This window comes from Panthera tigris, chromosome B2, assembly GCF_018350195.1.
Source record: "Panthera tigris isolate Pti1 chromosome B2, P.tigris_Pti1_mat1.1, whole genome shotgun sequence".
Lineage (NCBI taxonomy): Eukaryota > Metazoa > Chordata > Mammalia > Carnivora > Felidae > Panthera > Panthera tigris.
In genome coordinates, this window is record NC_056664.1 from 46,985,151 (window position 1) to 47,008,858 (window position 23,708).

General features: G+C 40.9%; 1 protein-coding gene across 5 annotated transcripts; it reads left to right on the forward strand.

Moving 5' to 3' along the window:
* The first annotated feature begins 976 nt into the window (after window positions 1–976).
* Window positions 977–23,395, forward strand: CB2H6orf141 (chromosome B2 C6orf141 homolog). Of its 5 annotated transcripts, none has more exons than XM_042986541.1 (4): window positions 977–2,127; window positions 2,511–2,572; window positions 20,061–20,224; window positions 22,603–23,395. In XM_042986541.1, exon 1 carries the CDS (start codon window positions 1,236–1,238, stop codon window positions 1,821–1,823), a length of 588 nt encoding a protein of 195 aa, XP_042842475.1. In that variant the 5' UTR covers window positions 977–1,235; the 3' UTR covers window positions 1,824–2,127; window positions 2,511–2,572; window positions 20,061–20,224; window positions 22,603–23,395. The 5 variants fall into 5 exon arrangements, with proteins under 5 accessions (XP_042842475.1, XP_042842471.1, XP_042842474.1 ...); XM_042986537.1 differs by lacking the exons at window positions 20,061–20,224; window positions 22,603–23,395 and adding exons at window positions 3,087–3,143; window positions 4,477–4,512 and having other exon boundaries at window positions 977–2,209; XM_042986540.1 differs by lacking the exons at window positions 20,061–20,224; window positions 22,603–23,395 and adding exons at window positions 3,087–3,143; window positions 4,477–4,512.
* The last annotated feature ends 313 nt before the right edge of the window (window positions 23,396–23,708 follow it).

Genomic DNA, 23,708 nt, shown 5'->3' on the forward strand with positions numbered 1-23,708 from the left:
ACTGGCAATCACAAACTGACCTCCCCTTTCTCCATGAGCTAGTTTCCCCCATTAACCCTAGTCAAGGATGAGGGTGTCAGCAGGTGGCCAATGAGAAGATTCCAAAAGTCTACCCAGAGATACATACTTTTTTTTTTTTCCTTCAGAACTTCAGATATATACTTTTTTTTTTTAACCGCTGGGGTGAAAGAGAAAGGGAGTGGAGGAGTAAAGGTATAGATTTAAAAAATAATGAGGAGTGCCTGGGTGGCTTGGTTGGCTAAACCTCAGGCTCTTGATTTCAGCTCAGGTCATGATCTCACGGTTTGTGAGTTCGAGCCTGCATCCTGCTCTGCACTGACAGTGCAGAGATTCCCTTTCTCGCTCTCTCTACCCCTCCCCATTTATACTCTCTCTCTCAAAACAAATAAATAAACAAAAAAAAAAAAAGACACCTTGATCTTTGTTCTACAAAAATAAAAAAATACAAAAATGACGCAAACACCAAATTTTAAATCCTGAAGACGTTCATTTAGTGATGTTTTTGTTTTGTTTTTGTTCCATGCAAAGCACTAACCCCCTTCGCAGGATAAGCATCGATTATAGCCAAAATGAAGATAGAAGCGACCACTGTCCTGCAGATCCTGGCATCCCAAAAGAAGAACAACCCCACCAGAAGCCGCGTTCTCAAAGGCTTCAACTTTTCTAGCCTGATCCCTAGATCCACATTCAATAATGTTGGCAGCATGATGGGGATGGATTTGGAGTGGACACGAAACGGTTTTCACAGCATTTGATTAACTCAGATAATTAAAGCAAAACCAAAACAACCTTCCCTATTCCTTCACCTGGAGGCGTGTCGTTGGAAAGAAGAGGGCGCCTCGTCGCGGGCACTTCAGGGGGGCGCTGTGCGAGGGTGTCTTTTGCGCCTCTGCCCTGTAGAAAAGCAGAAGGTGGGAACCAGAATACAACTGGGATGTAAGAAGGGGTAGAGAAGTACGAAAAAAGCAGCAGGGCTAGGGCCGAGAGTAAGAAGAAGAAAGAGAAGCGCCTGCGGGGAGGTCAAGCTAGGCGGCCCCAGGTGGACGCGCCGGGAGGTGCCGAGCTGCAGGAGGCGGGGTCTGCACCCAGCTGGCCGTGGGCGGGGCGGGGCGAGGCGGGCGGCCCCGGGACCACACCCAGCGCCCGCGCTGCCCGCGCTTTCCCCAGCTCAGCGGGAGTTTGCCGCCGGAACCGCTGAAAGGGCCGACGGATGAATGAGCCTCCCACCGGGCTGGGGGGCCCCGGGGCCTCGCGGGCCTGAGAATCTCGCGGACGCTCCCCGCAGCCTGGGGCGCGCCGGGTCCTTCCCGCGAGACGTGGGGCGCGGGGCTCCCCTGGCTCCTGGCTCCCGGAATCCCGCGGCGACTGCGGGGGCGAGCGGAAGCCAGGGCGGCGCTCCCGAGAACCGCCCGGTGGCGGAGAACCTGGACTGTGAGCCCTGGGTCAGAGAGAAAGTGCTCTTTCTTCTGCACCCAGAGAGATGGTTGGGGACTCCAGGGGACCCTGCGCGGGAAGAAGCGGCCGGTGAGGAGGACTTCTTCCAGGCGGCCGGAGACTACCGGGAACCCAACTGCCCTTCCCTCTTTCCGGGAAAAAAGGGAATTTCTGGCAGCCGTGTAGACGCTCCGTTCGGAGCCCCGCCGCAGGACCCCGCAGCCCCGCCCAAGTCCGTGCTCGTGCGGATCGTGGACTATCAGGTAACAGAGGAAGTCCTGTGGACCGCCTGGACGCAGGGCCGCATGACCAGGCGCACGGAGGAGCACTCCATGACCGCGATCACGTTTCGCACCAACAGGGAATGAAGCCGGCTGTGGGGCGCCAGGCCCCCCGAGAACCCCGGGCTCTCTCCCCTGGGGGGGAGGCACCCCGCGTCCACGCTGCGGAGAGGTCACTTCGCGGTCCCCGAGGACTTGATTGCCCGAGGATATGAAACAGGAAAGGAGAGCCTGAGGAATGTTGCGAGCAGGTGGTTGAGCAATAATCCTTAAGAAAAGAAAAATTCTCTCCTGGGAACGCCAGCCTGTAGTTATCCAACGGAAGGACTTTTTGAAAGACTGAGGCAGCGCTTCTGGGAGGCGGATGTTACTCCACACAGAATGAAGAACAGTGAGCAACATAATACCTCCTTTGTGTCTTAAATACTGTGACGGCCTGGGGACCTAAGTCATTTAGAAGAGGGGCAGGAAAGGTATTTTCAGATTGGTAAAATGTGAGCCTTTTGAAATAAGAAAATGCTTTTGTTAAGTCTCATTTTGCAATACATCTCAATTGATCTCTTTGCTGCCTCCGTGATCTCTCTAAGAACTAAAACCAGAAGTGCAGTTTGAGGTCTGCCCTCTAAAGGGGGTGGGAGTAGAAGAGGAGAGCGGCTTCTTTTAAAGCTGAAAAATAAAGTAAAAAGAAATGGGAAAATTAACGTACCAAGTAAACAAAATATTTTCTTTTTACTTTCTTCTGATGTGCACATTTTTCTTTTTTATTTCATTAAGTGTTAGGGAAAAAAAACAAAACTAGGAAAAGAAGAGGGAGAACAGAAGGCCCAGCTTTGAAGGTGAGATGCCATTTAAATGGGCTTTATACTCCAAAGTATTTAGTCTAGTAAAAATACTTTTTATCTGGTTGTTATTTATTTTAAAGTTTTAAATACGGTAGATAAATCGGATCTCAAGGTAGATAATGTATAGTTTGCTTTACATGATTTGTGTGTCTTACTCATGTCCTTAGCTCCTTATTAATAACATTTGTATGCAAGACTGGATTGAAAATACGTCTCTCTTGATGTGTTGGAAAAGAAAGAAATTTTTTCTGGTGCTATTGAAATAACTCATTTTATTTGTTCCTCTTTTTTTATTAAATACTGTTGTCATGAACTCTTTAGTAGTGTGGCCTGGTTTGGAGATCAGTGAGAAGCAAAGATGTACTGCTGGACTTCAGCTGTGTTGAAGGAGTCTTTGGTTACTTCAAGAATGAACAAAACAAATGGGACTCCTGGCTTTTGAGGAGTAAACTGTTGAACAGGGCCCCCTACCTCATTCCTCCCTCTTTGCCCTTTATTTTCAATTTAGAGCTTGAAATGTCCTCAGATATCATCTGATCCTCTTGCCTCCTGGCAGACAAGATAGGTAAGATACATCCCTGTTTTACAGATGACCTAACCTAGGTATAGAGACCACGTGGTTTGGGTAGGTCACACAGCTAGTAATTGCATACACTTATTAAGTAGGTAAGAATACAATCTCCCTTCTAAAGGTTTGAGAATGGCCTTCAGAGGGACTTAACTTGTAGGGAGTCAAAACATGACAGAGCATCCTGGGTTTTCTGACTCATGTTTATGGAAGGTGCTAGAATCACCTTGATGCCCCAGAGTCCTACAAGGTCTTTTGGCTGGAGGATCACCACTGGCAGTTCTTAGGACCATGAGACCCACACTGGAGAGAAGAATTCAGCACCTGACCTCATCTCGGTTCAAAGCTTCTTGGTAGATAGAAAGGGTAATATAAGCCCCATAAAGTGAATTATCCTTTACTCCAACAAACTTGTCTGGCCCCTATGTGAGGTTAAATTTCTTTGGTAGACAGTTTTCAGGACTGAAAATTAATTTAATGAATTTGGTTGTGAGTCATTATGTGACCCAGGTGACTGAACATTGAATTTACAGTCCGCAAGGAAAGCCTCCTCAACATTGACCAAAATGTCATTTTGTTGCCTTCTGTATGGAGGCAAACTCTGAAGTTCAGCTTTTGGGTTCAAAACTGTCCCATTTCTTACTGTGACTTTGGACAAGTGCTTAATCTCTATGTGCCTCTGTGTCCTTATTTGTTAAGTAGGAATAATAAATAGCATCAATAATCTCATAATAAAGTTTTTTTCCTGGGATTAAGTTAAATGAAGAAACCTTAGAATAATGCTTGGCACAGTAAAAATGCTGAGTTAGCTGTTATTATTAGTGTTGTGATTGTTTAGTTCACTTTCATCCTAACCATTCTTTTATTTAATAAGAAAAACAGCTGAAGGTATACAACACCAGGAATCCTGTGATCCAAACCACTGATTTTTATTGACTCTTATGCATTCCTGAAAGAAAAAACTTATCTCTGGTTTTTGCTTAAACTTATCTCAGGTACATCCTTAAATTTCTTAGAAATGACCTCCACATCTTGATTCAAAGGCCTAAGGTGCATCATGCTTGACAGAGTCTTTGAAGAGGTTTCAAGTCTGCTTAGTTCCCCTTTGTAGGAGTTTTGAATGCTTTCTTTAGGTGTCGGGTTAGTTTCCCCTTAGAGTTTTAAATCTGATGCCCTATTGTCCCAGAGAAGCAGAATAGATACCCGTTTTAATCTTACCTCCTTTCTGACAAAAATGTATTTATTCAAGTCAGCTTAACTCTTTTAGTCCAAGTATACTTACGTTAATTTTATCTCAAGTAAAAATTATTTTTATTTTTTTGAGAAACAGAGGCAGAGTGTGAGCAGAGGAGGGGCAGTGAGTGAGGGAGACAGACCGGAAGCAGGCTCCAGGCTCTGAGCTGTCATCACAGATCCCAATGTGGAACTTGAACTTATGAACTGTGAGATCATGACCTGAGCCGAAGTCAGCCACTTAACCAACTGAGCCACCCAAGTGCCCCTAAAATAAAGGTTATTTTTAAAGCACTTGCCAGCCTTCTTGTTGACTGCCTACAATGCGCTTACAGATTTTCTAATTAAACCGAGGTCTCCCTGATACGAAGTAGTAAGTTGAAGCACTGTTGAATTAGCTGCACAGGTTTTCAATATCCAAACAGAACCCTCTTGAGTGAGGAGCCTGAGTCTTTTCCCATTCACAGTGTCCTGGGAGTGAATCCAAAGTGAAATTTGAGCATTCTCAATACTAAGAAATCTCTGCGAATGGCTGGGTGTTGGCTGTTTGGTCTTACCACCACCTTGCTGGAAAATATGATCATCTATAATTGTCTCAGGTGGATGAATCATAGCAAGGACTTCCAGAAGCCCCGTGGCCACTCGAGTGACCATAAGGCAAATATCACATAAGTTCCATCAGGCAAGTGTTGGCCTGTCTTAAAACCTTTGTCCCCATTAGGCAAGTGTTGTCCTCTCTTAAAACCTTTGTCTACATCCTTCGCCAACTTTGAGATGCATTACATTTGACTTGCTGTTCTTATTCTTGTTCTTTATCACCAATACTTTATGTGCCTTTTTGCTTATAAAAAGGAGAAAGAAAGACAAATCTTCCTGTTAAAAGAAGTTATATTCACTGCAGAAAAGTTTGAGGAAATAGTTTGCAAGGAAAAAGAAAACTGGAGTAAAAGGAAACAAAAATTCACCCATGACCCCAAATCTGTTCATATCTGATACATTTCCAGTCTTGTTTTATTTACTTTATTTTTTATGTGTATATCCATACCTACAGAACTATACTTTTCTTGGCATAAGCAATTATAAAATCTGAGTATTGTCAATTACATAAACTAAGATATAGTGATGCTATTCAGGGTGAACCAGAAGCATGGGCATCTCTAAGAATATTTTTTTTTTAGACTTGGAGAATCTCGGGCCCCAGTCTAAATATTTAATCACAATTTGTATTCCCACAAGACCACTGGGTGGCTCACATTAAAGTTTGAGAAGTACTGATATATATGCTGTATGTAGTTCTGTGTCCTACTTTGTCACAAAAACCAAAACGTTTTCATTTTCTCTCTATTCCCCATTAACAATTGTTAACAATGCCATGGAAATAACACTTTGTAGAATTACAAAGGCATTTAGAGATTACAAAAGAGTGAGGTATATACTGATTCGTGAATTGGCAAGGAGATCTCTAAAAATCTGTGGTTTTTTTTAAAGAGTCATTAGTCTAGAGGTTTTCATAATGAAACATTGATTATTAGAGTTCAGAAATGTGGTTCTTTTATTACCTAAGAATGTGAGACAGTACTTAAAAAACCCCTTAAGGGAGGAAGGGCAGGAAGTCGTTAAGGAAAACACAATTTCAACACTTCTACAGGCTGAGTCAGGTCTCCTGTTAATGAATTGCAAGGGGTTGGGGAGGAAGGTGGAGCCTGAATTTGAATCCACGAATCAGTGATTCAGATAAGAAAACAAAGGCCTTGACTCTTGAACACCCTGATTTGTTTAGAACTCTAGTGGGTACTTTGCTCTTTAATTAAGGAGGGCAAATCTTTGTAACTTCTCCAGATGAAGATAAGAGGTGACACAGTACTGTTTACTTTGGAAAGAGTAAGAAGTTATAATCCGTTCTTAGGCACTGTTCTGCCAATAGTGACCAACGAAACGTTAGACTTGCTTGCTTTGAGGCTTGGAATTAACTTTAAATTCAAACTCAGATTTCAAAGTGTTATGATAGAATGAATACTTTTGGGGAGACTGCAGCCTTTGCAAAACTGGACGGGCAGACGTTCTTTATTTAGAGTTCGGTGTAGGAAAGGAATTAGCCCGCCTCACTTGGCACTGGGCAGGGAAGCAAAGGCAAGCAAGGCAGTGGGAATGCTTTACAGTAACCACGATGACCTTAATGTTACCCCCAGCTTGACTAAACCAGACAGCTTGCTTTCTGAGTGTAAGCTTTTGACCTCCCTTTTCTTGGAGGATTTTCTTTCTTTCTTTTTTTTTTAATTTTTTTAACGTTTATTTATTTTTGAGACAGAGAGAGACAGAGCACGAACGGGGGAGGGGCAGAGAGAGAGGGAGACACAGAATCGGAAGCAGGCTCCAGGCTCTGAGCCGTCAGCCCAGAGCCCTACGCGGGGCTCGAACTCACGGACCGCGAGATCGTGACCTGAGCTGAAGTCGGCCGCTTAACCGACTGAGCCACCGAGGTGCCCCTCCTTGGAGCATTTTCTTTAGAAAACTTGAAATTGTCAATTCTTTCTTTGCCTCTTTGGCATGTAAATCTCTCAACTTCGTGTCTGTTTTTACATCTGGGGAACATCTTTCTCAAGGATCTGGGAGCCATCTCTTGGAAATGTAATAAAAAAAAAAGATAGGGCTCCTAACTTCCAGTGTCTGGGAGAAGGTAAGAGCCTACCTTAATAAGTATCAATTAGCAAACAAGAGGGCCTAATTGAATTGACCACCCTCCTCTCAGTGCCCCCCAGTACTTTTCCACTAACCTACGCCAGTGCTTAAAAACTCTCACCTTTTATTTCAACGGAGTTGAGTTTCAGTTCATCTTCTCTCTCCTATTGCAATAAATTCTTAAAGTTATTTATCAGTGTTAAATAAATTCTTCCTTGCCTGTTCCATTCTGTCCGGTACAATTTTTCTTTGACAGTAGTGAAAAAAAGGCTTCATATATGCTCTGATTGGAAACTATTAACATAGAGAAGCTGGAGGTGGGCTATCTAAAAAAACTTCTTTGGGACGCCTGGATGGCTCAGTTGGCCACTGACTCGATATCTGCTCAGGTTGTGATTCACAGTTGTGAGAATGAGCTCTGAGTCTGGCCCCCACTCTGAGCCTGGAGCCCCCTTGGAATTTTTTCTCTTCTCTCTCTACTCCTCCCCTGCTTATTCTCTCTCTCTTTCAAAATAAATAAGTAAACATTAAATAAATTATTTTTAGAGAGACTTCTTGTATGTTTGGCTTGGGGCTTTCTCTGGTGTATCCTGAGCTAGAAGGGTACCAAAAAAAAAAAAAAAAAAAAGGGAAGCTGGCAGTCACTGACCAAGTTCTGATCTTTCTGGGCTGATTGCTGCTGAGGCTGTGGTTCCCAAGCTATTTGCTTTACAAATTGTGGTCATAGTTCTACAACCAGATAAATAATATCAACATCATAAGGTTTGTTTTTTTTTCCCCCAGGAGTAAGTTAAAAATACTTGGAACAACAAAAATGTTAATATTAGCTATTAGAATAATATTACTATTATCTGTGTTATTATTACCGTTTAGTTCACTTTTTATCCTAACCCAGGCTTCAGTCTTTTATAACACAACAGAACACATACAACATAAGAAATCATATCAAAACCAAACCAGTGGCTTTTACTAAGATGCTTTTCTGTCTTTTTTCACATATTATCATACATGGCCTGGTCATTGTCCACTTTTATATTCAGTCTCTCATTAATTTTAGGACAATCTTGAAGACAGAATTAGACACCAGAAGACCTAGTCACAGAATTCTGGAAGGTCCAGTCACAGAATTCTTTTTTGGAGATAATCACATTATATTTATTTCTTAGAAACATCCAGAGTACAGCATTGCAAGTAGTTTCTTTATGGGGGTGAAATATGCTTTGGCATAGTTCAGCCCTGACTGTTGGGACCCAAAATGCTGTATAATGGATTAGTGCCTCCTTACTGAGGTAAGGGCTGTGTGAAGTCTACCTGGGCATGTGGATTTCCCAGTGGTCACTGAGATTGCTGGGTGCATAAGCCTGATCTTAAGCCTGGTTTGTTAGACAACCTGCCCCAGGCCCAAAACCCTGAGTCTTAAAGCTGATTCTATACCCACTCTATTATCCTTAGGCACACGTCCAACTTCAAAAAAAAAAAAAAAAAAAAATCTTACGACTTTGAAGTTGTTTCGAAAGTTTACTAGGTTTTTGGAAAAGTGGATATAATTGAATTCCCAAATTCAGCTTACTTGGGAGAAGGGTGGGGGAGTATAATGGACACCAGATACTTTTTACGAAACCAAGACAGCTCTCAGCAAGGGCTTCGGTACACAGTCAATTTCTGTAAAGATTGGTTCTCTGACAGCTGGTCTCCGTGTCTCAGAGAAGCCATGAGAGTACCTGTAGACTTTCCAAGCCAGCCTCAGTATTAATGCAGATCCCTGAGGTTATATGGTTCAGGCTCTGCAGTCCTTCTTTTCTTTCTTTCTTTTTTTTTTTTTTTTTAATTGTAGTATAATTAGCATACAGTATTACACTAGGTTATGCAGTCTTTCCATCCCAACATAACTGAGTGGGAAAATGTGCAAATGTACAAGTGAAATAATTCTATAATCAAAATGTTGGAATGGAAGGGGGCACCTGGATGGCTCAGTTGGTTAAACGTACAAATCTTGATATCAGCTCAGGTCATGATATCACAGTTTGTGAGTTCGAGCCCCACATTGGGCTCTGCTGACAGTGTGGAGCCTGGTGGGATTCTCTCTCTGCCCTCCCCTGCTTTCTCTCTCTCTCTCAAAATAAATAAGTGAACTTAAAAACATGTTTGAGTGGAAGAAAGGAGATTCTGTGACCTGTAATTAATGACATGCCAAGGACTTGGCCTGAGGAGCAAAACAAAAGCTGTGTGTCATCTTTAGAGCTGTTAAAACAGGGATAAACCTGAACTAAAAGTCTATCTGCTTTTTATCATCACCAAGTGTTTAGTGATAGAATACCCCTCTCTAAAAAAATTCTATTGTTGATCTAACTTCTAAAAAATTCCTGATTACTGCTTGAATTTGAATAATACAAGTGTAAGCTTGAAATGAACACATTAAAAGTTTTCTTTTTTTTTTGTGAGGAAGATCATTTAAAGAACTCTTCAATGTTGTCCCCCTAATATCTCTCTCTCACACATGCATGTGGAATCAACTACATGTGTTCATTTTGAGAGTAAATTCCTAAGGGTTCTGAATACTTTCAGCTCACTAGGAGTGCACGTTTTGTCTCCAACCCTTATATATTCCTGCATTTCAAGATTCAATATAAACATTAACAGAGCAATTTTAGTGATTAAGAAAATGAACTTGAGTTACTTCAGTTCTGACACTTTATGTGATATTATGTGTAAAATTTAAAATAAGAAAACAGTAAAATGTAATAGTTTTTGTTTGATAACTGCAAATTTAGTTCATACATAAACTTTTACTGGACTCGGATAAGGTATTTAACATTAAATTTATTTTTTATTCATTATTTTAAAACTAAAGAATGAATCAAGAAAATAAAACATTGCATGAGTGGTGTAATTTAGTAGTTCTGTTTCTTTTGCAGATACTTCAGTTTTATTAAAGGTTACTTGACAATTATTTACACAAATCATTAGACTAACCAAAGGATCAAAGTTCTTTGTTTTACTTTATGACTATTGCTGAACATTCTTTTCTCATGCTGGTTTTTTTTAACTTTATTTGTTTATTTTTTTAAGATGAAATTTATTGTCAAATTGGTTTCCATACAATACCCAGTGCTCATCCCAACAAGGTGCCCTCCTCAATGCCCATCACCCACTTTCCCCTCCCTCCCACCCCTCATCAACCCTCAGTTTATTCTCAGGGTTTTTTTTTTTTTTAATTTTTTAATGTTTATTTCTGAGACAGAGAGAGACAGAGCATGAGTGGAGAAGGGGCAGAGAGAGAGGGAGACACAGAATCCGAAGCAGGCTCCAGGCTCCTAGCTGTCAGCACAAAGCCCAACGCAGAGCTTGAACCCACAAACTGTGAGATCATGACCCGAGCCGAAGTCAGTCACGCAACCGACTGAGCCACCCAGGCACCCCAGTTTATTCTCAGTTTTTAAGAGTCTCTTATGGTTTGCCTCCTTCCTTCTCTGTAACTTTTTTTTTCCCCTTCCCCTCCCCCATGGTCTTCTGTTAAGTTTCTCAGGATCCACATATGAGTGAAAACATATGGTATCTTTCTCTGTATGACTTATTTCACTTAGCATAACACTCTCCAGTTCCATCCTCATTGCTACAAAAGGCCATATTTCATTCTTTCTCATTGCCATGTAGTACTCCATTGTGTATATAAACCACAATTTCTTTATCCATTCATCAGTTGATGGACATTTTGGCTCTTTCCATAATTTGTCTATTGTTGAGAGTGCTGCTATAAACATTGGGGTACAAGTGCCCCTATGCATCAGTACTCCTGTATCCCTTGGGTAAATTCCCTGCAGTGCTATTGCTGGGTCATAGGGTAGATCTATTTTTAATTTTTTGAGGAACCTCCACACTGTTTTCCAGAGCGGCTGAACCAGTTTGCATTCCTACCAACAGTGCAAGAGGGTTCCCCTTTCTCCACATCCTCTCCAGCATCTATAGTCTCGTGATTTGTTCATTTTAGCCACTCTGACTGGCATGAGGTGATATCTCAGGGTGATTTTGATTTGTATTTCCCTGATGAGGAGTGATGGTGAGCATCTTTTCATGTGCCTGTTGGCCATCTGGATGTCTTCTTTAGAGAAATGTCTATTCATGTCTTCTGCCCATTTCTTCACTGGATTATTTGTTTTTCAGGTGTGGAGTTTGGTGAGTTCTTTATAGATTTTGGATACTAGCCCTTTGTCTGATATGTCATTTGCAAATATCTTTTCCCATTCCATTGGTTGCCTTTTAGTTTTGTTGATTGTTTCCTTTGCAGTGCAGAAGCTTTTTATCTTGATGAGGTCCTAATAGTTCGTTTTTGCTTTTAATTCCCTTGCCTTTGGAGAAGTGTCAAGTAAGAAATTGCTGCTGCTGAGGTCAGAGAGGTTTTCTCCTGCTTTCTCCTCTAGGGTTTTGATGGTTTCCTGTCTTGCATTCAAGTCCTTCATCCATTTTTTAGTTTATTTTTGTGAATGGTGTAAGAAAGTGGTCTAGTTTCATTCTTCTGCATGTTGCTGTCCAGTTCTCCCAACTCATGCTGGTTTTAAAAATTAACTTCTTTTTGGTGCCAGATTCACTAAGTATGCCACTGCCAACATGTGGTCATAAAGTCACAAACATGGGGGACTAAAGGTTTGGAATTAAAGCTCATATTTCCTGATCTCTAATCAAAATTGTGTCTTTCCCCTCTATGAGTGAAAGCAGTCCACAAATTAATTTTGACTTTGGATGGAGATTTAACATATATTATTGTACACCAGTTAGGTACTAAGTGTAACTCAGAAAATGCTGCTACTTCTTGAATGTGTTCAAACAATAAGTTAAAATTAACAGGTCCTATTTCTTTTGGCATTGGCGGCTTTATTTAGTTCAACAAAGTCGGGGAACCTGAATATTCCCCATCTGACTCTTTCTAAGAGGACTCTGTGTACAGTGCTACTTGGGGGATGACCAAGAAGGATGTAACATTCCTCTCAGTTTGACTAAGCTTTAGACCAGCTTTTTCCTGACTTTAGGTCCTGCCTTCCATTTTCTTAGGGCATTTACTTTAGAAAACTTTCACTTATCAATTCTTTCTCTGCCCTCTTTGAGTTGTAATTATTAAAAAAAAAAACAAAACAAAGAGCCTCCTGCCAGATTTACAACCCAAGGATGTCTCTCTCAAGGACCTGGAACCCATCTCTTTGAAATGCAGTTATCAAGGAAGACAGCACCCCTGTCTCCAGTCCCCATGGGAGGGTAGAAGTCTGGCTTCAACGGATGCTGTTAGTTAGCAAACACTCATGGCCTAATCCTAGAGAAAAAATGTGCAAGTTAAGAAGTAACTCAGAGTAGGGGACACATGCCATTGATCAGCCTCCACACTAAACATCACCTGTGCTCTTCTACTAGCTCACCAGGACACTTCAAAACTCTTCCCCGCCTTGTTTCAGCAGAGTTGAGTTCAGACTAAGTTCTGGCATCTTTTCTCTATTGCAGTAGCCTTAAAGTCTTGCTTCATGGCATAACTTTATCCAGTGCCAGTTTTGCTCTGACAGGGATCAGGTAAGAGCAGGGGAGAACCATTTATGTTGATGATGGGGACATACATTTGACTTCATAAAAACTGAAGATGCTTTTTGTGTCTTGGGAACTGCCGATGATTTTGTTATTCTGCAGCCGTGTTGCTTGCATGTGCCTTCACTGGGACTTCAGAGCACTGAACACAGGGGACTGGGGTCTGCAAGTTCCAGTTATGTCAGAGCAGGGGAATTCGCTTTCTGAGCTCAGCAAACTGGCAGTACTCGTAAGCAATTATCTGCTATTAATCCTCCCTTTTTGGTTATTCACAGAATGAAGCCAATGTCTTATGCTTAGTGTGCTCCTCACTCAAAAGTTGAATTTTCTTAGGGCCCCTGGGTGGCTCAGTTGGTTAAATGTCTGACTTCGGCTCGGGCCATGATCTCACAGCTCGTGAATTCAAGCCCTGCGTCAGGCTCTGTGCCTGACAGCTCAGAGCCTGGAGCCTGCTTTGGATTCTGTGTCTCCCTCTCTCTCTGCCCGTCCACTGCTCATGCTCTGTCTCTCTCTCTCAAAAATAAATAAATATTAAAAAAAATTTTTTTAAGTTTAATTTTCTTCCTTGCAATTTTGAAGGTGTTCTTGGGCATTCTAGAACAAAGCATTATATTGTTTTCCTGAGCAAACCAATTAAAACGATTGATTGGTGATACTTAGATGTGTCCTATCCCCTGGAAGAAAAGGACAGATTTGACTTGAAAGACCTTAGAGCAGGAAGTGAAGGTTCTAGGTGCCAATGTTCTGTCTTAGAGAATGGCAGTAAGGTGGTTTCCACTACATTGATTAGCACAGGAACTCAGAACCCTCTGTGATAATGTGGCTGATGATTTAAATAAAGCTGAAGTGCTTGGCAGAATATCATGGCTGGCAAAATGCAGAAAAGGGAAGCTGGCACATCAAGAACTAGGGCTGCGTCTTGTATTGCAGAGCCTAGGCTCAGAGCAGAACATATATCTTGTGAGGCATGAGTTGAGTGGTAAAGCCAATGTCAGGGGTTAGGTCCAGGTCTAGATGGGAGACCTCAGGGGATGGATGGACGGCGAACTTCTGCATGAGGCTGGTGAAGAACAGGAAAAGCTCCATCTTGGCCAGTGACTCACCAACACACATCTGGAGACCTGGAGAGATGGACATGGTGGAGGATTATAAGATATACGAGCACAAAAATCTGAGCCACAATTTGGACAAAGACAAAAGCTGTCCATGTGTGATTTCTCCTACTTTAGAATGTACCTCTTCTGAGCCTCATGGACTCTTCCTAAGCCCCGGAAATACAAAATTAACTACACATGCTACCTACCTTATGAGCTCCCAAGAGGGAGATGGGCAGCTAAATAAACATTAACATTTCAATGTGAAAAATGCTACAGCAGGTAAAGCCAAGTGTGTCATGAGAACAGATAATAAAGGTACCCAATGTGATTTGAAGGGCCAGGGAGGACTCCTCCTTTGTGTGAGAGCTTTGTATCTCTCACAAAGCTGCATAGACAGCTCCTATGCAAAGGGTGAGAAGAAGTCAGCCAGAAAAAGATGGGGTGAGATGTGGAAGGGGTCGTGATATATTTCAGGGCTGAAAAAACTTTGACTCTGACCAGAACATAGAGCATGAGTTAGGGAATATAAGGCCTGAGGCCAAAGGATAAGTAGACAGTAGGTCATACTGAAGCATTTTAAGAACAGAGACTTGGTTGCTTTTGGAACATGACTTATTTGAGAAAATGTCAAGGTATCTGAAAAGTGGAGTCAGTTAAAATTGAGGAAGGAAGTCTTCTGGGTAAGTTTTTTATTAAAGAAAAAAAAACAGGAGGCTTAATGTTTATATATATTTCTTAAGATATATTGTGTTGAGGATGGCACCTTTTTTTTCTGGCTCAAATTTAATGACTTTGTGGTTATATTATAAAACAAAGATGACATATTTGACTGAGATGTAGCATTATTACAAGTTTTTGCTTCTAGTCCTTCAGAAGGCCCAACCAAGTCTTTTCGTCCCTGCTTCCAGAGTCTATAAATCCTAAGCCTGATACTTTGCATTCCTGCCAGTAAAATGTTGTAGACAGTCCAGCTAGATTTCTCTTTTTTAAAAAAATATTTATTTATTTTTGAGAGAGACAGAGAGACAGAGTATAAGCAGGGGAAGGGACAGAGAGAGAGGGAGACACAGAATCTGAAGCAGGCTCCAGGCTCTGAGCTGTCAGCACAGAGCCCGGTGTGGGGCTCGAACTCATGAACCGTGAGATCATGACCTGAGCTGGTCGGACGCTTAACCTACTGAGCCACGCATGTGCCAGCTAGATTTCTTTTGTTGTTGTTTATTTATTTAATTTGTAAAATAACTCACAAGTATACTGAGTCACAAAAGACTTCGAAGTTCAGAGAAATATTTAAATGTAAATAATTTACAACACAGGGTAAAGTAGTACTTTGGTTTATATAGGACTTCCAGGAACCAGATTAACTCCACAAATGGGGTGGTGGGGGGTATTTTTTCACTGTGCCTAGTAGCAAGGCAAGATTTTTAGGGGTGAAAGGCCACTACTTCTGTCTAAAAATGTTTATTGAATGAAAGCTAACAGTTCAATCCACCAATGCATGTGCAATGTCAACAAGATACAGGTATTTAATTAAACTTGGCTGTGAGACTATTGTTCCCAAGGGGCTTCCTGCCCAGTAAGTGAGCCTAACAAGGAAACAGGTAAATCTAACAGTGTCACAAGCTATGATAGGGTGTTGAGGGAGCCCATGGAAGGAACACCTAATCTGCCTTTTGGGATCAGATTTTCCCACCTGCCCAGAATGAAAAGTATGATTGAGTGGTGTCATCTAAATGGGTATGTAATGCACCTTAGGGTGTGAATTATCTACCCTATATTTAGGCTTATTCAGTTTCAAGGTTAAGAGTCTAGCTGCCCAACAAGACAAAGTATGTATCATTTTCGTTTGTTTTTAAGGATAAATCGGTGAAAACATAGCAAATGATCTTGTTTATCTTAAAAAGAAATGCTGTATGCAAAATTTTGATGGTGATCAAAGATCAAATGAGGCCTCCAGAGAGCAACATCTCTATCTCAATAAAGTAAGGAAGAAGTGATAAGAAAAGAACTGGGGAAGAGTGACTTCACCACAACTTAAAGGAACATGAGGACTTAGCACTCAAAACTGGTTTTATGATATGTTTTCTTATGGTGATAGTTTTGTGATTATTATACTCTACGGATATTTCCATTTGTTTGCCTAGGATAAAAAAAGAGTATCAATACTCCTAGATGTCCTAAAGCAGGAAAACACACACACACACACACACACACACACAGTATATCTGGAGATGTTTAGAATTCCTGAGGCAAAATTGTTTGAAGATGGGCCTCTCTGCCAAATTCTGAACTACTACTGCTTGTCTCATAGTCCAAAGAAGCTTTCAGGTCCAGGTGTGTGAGAAACCACAGAGGACCTGGAGACAGTGTTGGTCAGCGTAAAAGTAATTGTTGTTTATGGAGAAAAGGGGGTTTTAAGGGGAGTAAAACTTCTGTTTAAACTTGAACATCAGTTTCTTCTCTCTAAACATAAACATCAGTAAATCCAAGGTCTGATAAAGGAGACTAGGAAAAAAACCTTTATGTGTGAGAAACTAACTGCTCCATCTCTCCACTTACAAAATGAGGGTTCAGAATTAGAAGTATGTAGCTGAAGAACCCTCCAGAGATTATCGTTTGTTTCCACGGCTTTTGTTTCCCCCCAAAATATAATGCAGGGAAGCGTTAAGAAAAATTGAGCTCACAACACTGTGAATTACACGTAGATTATTTTTCATTTCTGTTCACTCTGTTTCCAAATGTGATATTATGTTTTTATTTAAATCAGGAGTCATTACTACATTTTCTTGTATATCATCCTGTGTGTGTGTGTGTGTGTGTGTGTGTGTGTGTGTGTGTGTGTAAAAAATTGGAGCATGCATTGTACTCTGTCTCTCTCTGTATCCCTGAGTCATCAGTAGTTAAGGAAAGTCTATCTTTTGGGTGACTGCTGTTTACCTATCACTGAATGGGTATCTGGAGTGAATGCTAAGCTGTTGTTTAAGTAGAAAGGCACACGGTGACAAACTGCTTATGGTTTATAGTTTTTCTAAGATTCTTTTCCAGGAATGAAGAATTCATTTCAGGTTCTTAGGGATCCAGACAATTATAAAGTCATTTAGTTCCTTGGATTCCAACATATACTCTTGTGGAAAGCTCTTCTCTCTTCCCTTTCCTAAGCCCCCTCCCTCCCTCTCCTAGTCAAGAAATCCTAAGAGAAACATAGGTATTTACACATATTGAAGCAAAGCTTTTCTGGTTGGAGTGAAGTGAGTTGCACATTGTCACCCTTGCTACACTTTCTCATGAGATTCCCAAGGCTCTACACTAGCCTCAGCCACATGGAATCTTCAAGGATTCCTTAAGAAAATACCATTCCAATGCCTAATGTCTTAACAGCCAATTTAAAGCCTGGGGAGGAAAGTCTCTTTCCACTTTCCCATTTTTCTTATGTTTAGTGCCACATGGAAAAAAAAATACAAAACCTAAGCACAATCCTCAGACAAGGCAGAATCTCTCCAGATTTTTTTAAACCACCTGTTTCAAAGTAGGAGACCTTACCCACTGAGAAGTGCATGAAACCTTCTTTCTTGATAAACTTTCCAGTAGAACTGATGAAATGTTCAGGATTAAATGTGTTGGGGGGCGCCTGGGTGGCTCAGTCGGTTAAGCGTCCAACTTCGGCCCAGGTCATGATCTCGCGGTCCGTGAGTTCGAGCCCCGCGTCGGGCTCTGTGCTGACAGCTCAGAGCCTGGAGCCTGTTTCAGATTCTGTGTCTCCCTCTCTCTGACCCTCCCCCATTCATGCTTTGTCTCTCTGTCTCAAAAATAAATAAACGTTAAAAAAATTTTTTTTAATGTGTTGGGTTTTTCCCACTGTGTTTGATCACAAAGTACCGAGGTCAGCAAAGTGATGACCTCAGTGCCCTAGAAAGAGAAGGGTTGGGGCGCCTGGGTGGCTCGGTTGGTTAAGCGTCCGACTTCGGCTCAGGTCATGATCTCGCGGTCCGTGAGTTTGAGCCCTGCGTCGGGCTCTGTGCTGACAGCTCAGAGCCTGGAGCCTGTTTCAGATTCTGTGTCCCCCTCTCTCTCTGCCCCTCCCCTGTTCCTGCTCTGTCTCTCTCTGTCTCAAAAATAAATAAACGTTAAAAAAAAGAAAGAGAAGGGTTATTAATGACAGAGATTAAATACCTTCCTAAAATGGTGGCTCTTTAAAGATGCGTGAAGGTCTCGGCTGGCAATTTTTCAGAAACAGTGTGTTCTAGAAGGATAGGAGAGGAGGGAAGGTGGAGGGGCAGTGGGCGGAGTTTAAGATGGAGCGTGGAACATTCATTTACTCAACCAAGTTTTTGTTCTGTACCTACTACAAGACACGAGTCTTGGACTCAGAACTGGAAATAAATTCTTACGTAGTCCTGTGTTTGCTATGTGATAACGGCATGTTATTTAACTTTTGATATGTCCCAGTTTCTAAATTTATAGGAAGGGAGTTAAACAGTCCTCATGTGGTGACTGTGAGCCTTAAAACTGGGTGCAGTTCCTGGCAGGTTTGAGGCTCAGTGAAGTTTTGCTCTATTACCCCCAGGGACTGTGATAGTGAACAAACTTACCAGGCCCCTCAAAACAAACTCTTAAAAGTCAGCTACCCCCCTTCCACATCTTGCCACAGGCTATGAAACAACATAGGGCCATCAAAGAAAGGAAGTTTAATTGTGATACAGGAAAGAGTATTCTGAAAAATAAAAATAAAACGAGAATAAGAAAAAAAAGCCTGTCCCTAAATTAAGGACAATGTTTACTGCTTCACCTTAATCATAGCCTCCTCTTTAAGAAAGTTTTGGAATACTATCATTGTGGTTAGCTGTTTTATCACATGAATCTGTATAGTTTTTGAGTCACAAAAAGCAAACAACTGCTTTAAAGTGTTTTATTTGGGGACGCCTGGGTGGCTCAGTCGGTTAAGCATCCTACTTCGGCTCAGGTCATAATCTCACAGTTTGTGAGTTCCAGCCCCACATTGGGCTCTCTGCTGTCAGCTCAGAGCCCTCTTTGGATTCTCTCTCTCTCTCTCTCTCTCTCTCTCTCTCTCTCTCTCCCTCCCCCTCCCTCCCTCTCTCCCGCTCCACCTCTCCTGATCATGCTCTCCCTCTCTCTCAAAAATAAATAAACATTAAAAAACTTTTTAAAAATAAAGTGTTTTGTTTTAAAACATTCCTTGCTTTGTTTGTTTGTTTGTTTTTTATTTATAATTACACATACCTGGGCATTGTGGATTTTTTTTCCTCCTCGTAACAACTATGCTAAATTATTTCCACTGGGGCTCAGTGAAACCAAGGGACTAACAGCCAGTAGTATGGGTAGGAGTGTTAGACACCCTGAAATCCTGCCATTATTATAGCTTCCTTGGTCGTCTCTTTTTCTTCTTTTTGACATTGGTTATATTTGTTTTCTCATGTCAGCCATTGTGGCCCCTGTGGATTCATGCAGGGATGGGCCCAGAAGCAGCAAGCAGATTTAGTTTTAAGGAAAAGAATTAGTGCCATGGGCATACCATGACCTTATGCCAATCCCTGCCTTCAGTGTACTTTTAGCAAAGATCTGTGTGTACTTCTTCAGGTTGCCAGTGGAAAGCACAAGAATGCATCTGGAAGTAGTAAGATTGACAAGCATAGGGTCTGGGGGTGTTTCTGTGTGAGGGGGGAAGTGAGGCTGGAGGGGCCCTGTGAGGTGAAAACAGTGCTCTAAGTGGAGGCACGCCTTTCCTGGGATCTGGCCCTTTTACCCACCCACCTCGCTTAAGCCTTCTGATCCCCGATTTCTTCAGTTACCACATAAAAATAACTATACCTTATAAAGTTGCACAGAGTAATTACCACCTATTTTGTGTACTTACACACTGACACACTCAGTTACCTTTTGTTGGATGGGAGGGAGGGAGGGAGAGAGAGAGGAAAAAGGGAAAGGAGGGTGGGAAGGAAGAAAGGTAGGCCAAGATTGTCTTTAACAGTTCATTTCAGTGCTTCTGTGATTTTGAGCAGCTGACATCCTTTCCCTCTCCCCTCATTTCCCCTTCTTAAACCCTTACCTTGGGACTGTAGTAATTTTTAAATAGAACATTTGTGGTGGTTGCATGAGGTAAGCTTGTGGGCAGGGTATTAGCAAATCTCTGCACTTCTGAACGATCACCTCTGTGTATGGCACTTGAGTTCGATGTGCAGTTCGAGGCCGGGCTGACCCCACAAGCTTGGTGATCTCATCACAGACCTTTTCTGGATAAAACGCAGAGTGATTTGAGTCTGGCGTGGGAGGGGATATTGGAACCATCTTCTCACATTTCTTTCCTTGTGAAAATCAAACCCAGGTGCTCTCCGAGTTCTGCCTGACTCATCTTTTCTCTGCACTGCTTCCACTCGAGGACTCTATTCCCAAGGTTCCTCTGGGGACCGGCCTGGAGTGACACCTGCAGACCATCTCAGGAAGCTTAGGAAGTGAAATCTAATTTCTTACGTCAAAAAGAAACTAAAGGTATACACTGTCCTCAAGGACATAAATTAAAGGTATCCAGTGTGGCCATAGAATTCTGCCTTTTCCAGTCCAAGAGATTTCTGAGTCCTTCCTTCAGGCAATGCTCTGAATCTTAGGAGACTTACTCTGGACCTCAGTATATCGCATCATGAGCAGAAGCTCCCAGTGCAGTGTGGAGGACGTGGTCTCTGTACTAGCCACAAACAGATTACTAACAAGTGCCGCCAAATTTTCATCACTGAAATGGGCAATAGATGTGTCTTTTCTCCTGAAAGGAGAAGAGGAATCATTAGTGATGAAATAATTTTATACTGGACAATCATAGTGAATAACCTAACATGAGCTTAAAAAAGCAATGCATTGCATTCTTTCCTCGATACAGTGGAATTTTTTCATTATGAGGGTGCTGTGCAGAGTGTTTGAATAAAGCCTGTCCCCGATGTCCCCAATTTAATAATGATAAATAGTTCTAACAATGGGAGAGGCTGTTTGCCACTTGGAAATTAGTTTTTACCTGAGTGATTAGAATATGCTCAACACTTTCTTTTTTTTAAAAAACTGCATTAAATACTCTTTCTTGTGTTAACTGAAACATTTTCAATATTGTGTGAAATATTGCAATATTTCAATTGCAATAAAAGGAATACTATACTAATTCTAAAAGCTAACATTTTGGATCTTGTATATGTCCTTTTTTTTTTTTTTTGCAGAGAGTGATGTGAAAAGCAGTGGAAAATATTTGAGAATGCAGAATGTACTAAATAGCATGTCTTGGAGTGTACAAATCTACCATGATTAACTTAATTGAATCCAGCTATCCTTCTTCTTTGAAAGAAATATTTTTCCTCCAGATGCTATTAATTAAACCAAATAATACACAATAGGCCTAGGTAACCCCTGAGCAAAACACCATGATCTCCTGCTGTCTGACCAGAAAGGCATCAGTGAAACTTCTTGGGTCATTTTTGTCAAATTTATGCTGACAATCTAGGAAATAACACTTTTATAATCATTATAAAAGCAAATAATTCATCTTGGTTCCTGAGTACTGTCTTATGACTTTTCAGGAGGAACCCCAAAACTGGAAACACACTGAAAAGCTGAAAGAACAAAAAACAACAAAGATAAAATAATACTTGCAATAATGGGAAGGCCCCATCATTTCTGAAAGCATTATAGAAATAGCATCTCATTTAGACTTCAAGTTTATCTCAACTAACTGGCAGACTGAATTGGACAACGCAAATTCCTCATTGGAATTAAGTAACTTATGATGAATATTGGTATGGTTTATAGTAAGTTCTGTGTACCCAGAGTATTTTGTACATTATGCTGGTGGTAGTACATCTACTTAGAGGTTAGATGAGACATGAAAACAACATGGGCTTTATGGACAGAGCTATAAATCCAAAGGTTTTCTTGCAAACTCCTAGGTGATTCCAGGTCAAGCTATTTTAGTTCTGCATAGTACACTCACTTTACCACTGTTTCTTTGCAGGATCAGAATAATTATTTTTGTAATTTATAATAGGCTTACTGTCCCATAGAGCAGTACCATGTAATTCTAATATTCCGTAATCCTTAAAAACTTCAGGGAGGACTTCATTGTTTGCTAAATTTGGTGGGTTTGTCAGTATATTCATGTGCTTGAGAGAAGCTCTATCATATATTTCATCAAATTCTCTATAGGGCCCCTAACCACCCAAATGACCTAATAAATACCGAAGATAAAAGGCATCCCTAAAATACATATAGTTGCCTGATCCAGTGTTCCCCTGAATCATTACTTAGAGTAAATACGTACTTATAGTAACAGAACCTAAATTATTACAAAGTGAAATAATATTAACAGTTGTCAGTTGTGCTATTGGAAATGGGAACTATTTGACAAGACTCTTTTCCTTACATTCTAGAAGACAGCAACTTCATCGCTCACAAGTATAACAAATTGGATTGTAGCATTATTGTGAACTTACATGGCTCAGAATAAATATTAAAGTTTTAGTTAGTACTTTGTTTAGTATTTGACAGTTCCCCTTTGTTTAAATTCACTCTTGTAAGTGAATTCTACTGAGTGTTCCTTATTCATTCATGGCTTATCCCATAGTCCGTGTATAAGTAGTGGTATAGGTAAAACATGAATGGCCAAAATTGTAAAAATGTATTGAAGTCATATACTGAACTATTTATGGTGTGATTCACAATCTGTGGATTATAAGTAAGATATTTGACACAGTAATGTGTGATTGGAGAATTATCAAATGTGTTAACCAAGCAGGCTTGTGACATCTCTGTACTCAGAATGTTCTATAAAGTGTACATTTTTGAAATGGCAATTCTCTAACAAATACTGTTTCATGGTCTCTTGAACAATCTAGTGTACCTAAGAAGACGTGAAGTTGAAGAGGGAAGATACGGTTACTGCAATCCTAGGACCTCCAAAGAGCTTCACATTTTCATCAATCAAGGTTAAGTCTCAGGAATTGAGTGCCTTGTTAATCAAACCATTTTCCAAGCAACACTGACACAATGCCATTAACAACAGAAGCATTCATTACTGTTTTGCCTACAAGGGAATTCATTAATCAGAGTAGGAAAACACATACACAGTATTAAACCAGTTCCGGGCTGATCGCGACAAACTGTCAAGAAAAGATTTTATAGAGGAACAAAATTATTGGTGATCATGCCTTCTAAGAAGAAGTGACACTTGAATGGACCTTTAAAAATTTCCAGAATTTGATTAAAAGTTTGACACAAGCCAGAGACAAAAAGTGTCCCAAATTTCTAGAAGGAATAAAAGAAGGTAGATCCTGGAAGCTGAAGATCAGGGATCTTGAATGAACTGTTGTTACTCAATGCTGATTTTAAGAGATGTTAGTGGGAATTACAAGAAAAAAATGTTCCAAGGACTAGTAAGTGTGAAAACTGAATTAAATAAAATTAAACAGGTTTTTGGTGTTTTTCTCAAAGGCTTTAATATCCTAATAGGCACACCATGAACCAAAAGAGAGGCCTGTAATATGAGCATTTCTCAAATTCACTTCACTGACACTGGTTTTTTGCATAGAACATCTACTAATGTCTCAAAGAACAAGATTTTGGAGAACAATAGTGTGAGAAATGCCTTTTCAAAAAGTTGTTGAAACATTAAAATAGCTTAGTAGTATTTACTAGATGCCAATATTAGTCTACTAAAAATAAAGATGAAACCATTCCCATTTTTAGAGTTATTAAAGTACCATTAAAAAGTTAATCTAATGATTTAAAGGGTTATTTTTAAAATTTTTTAAATGTTTATTTATTTTTGAGAGAAAGAGAGACAGAAAGTGAGTGGGGGAGGTGAAGAGAGAGAGGGAAACACATAATCTGAAGCAGGCTCCAGTCTCTGAGCTTTCAGCACAGAGCCCGATGCAGGGCTGGAACCCACAAATGGTGATATTACAACCTGAGCCAAAGTTGGACGCTTAACTGACTGAGCCAC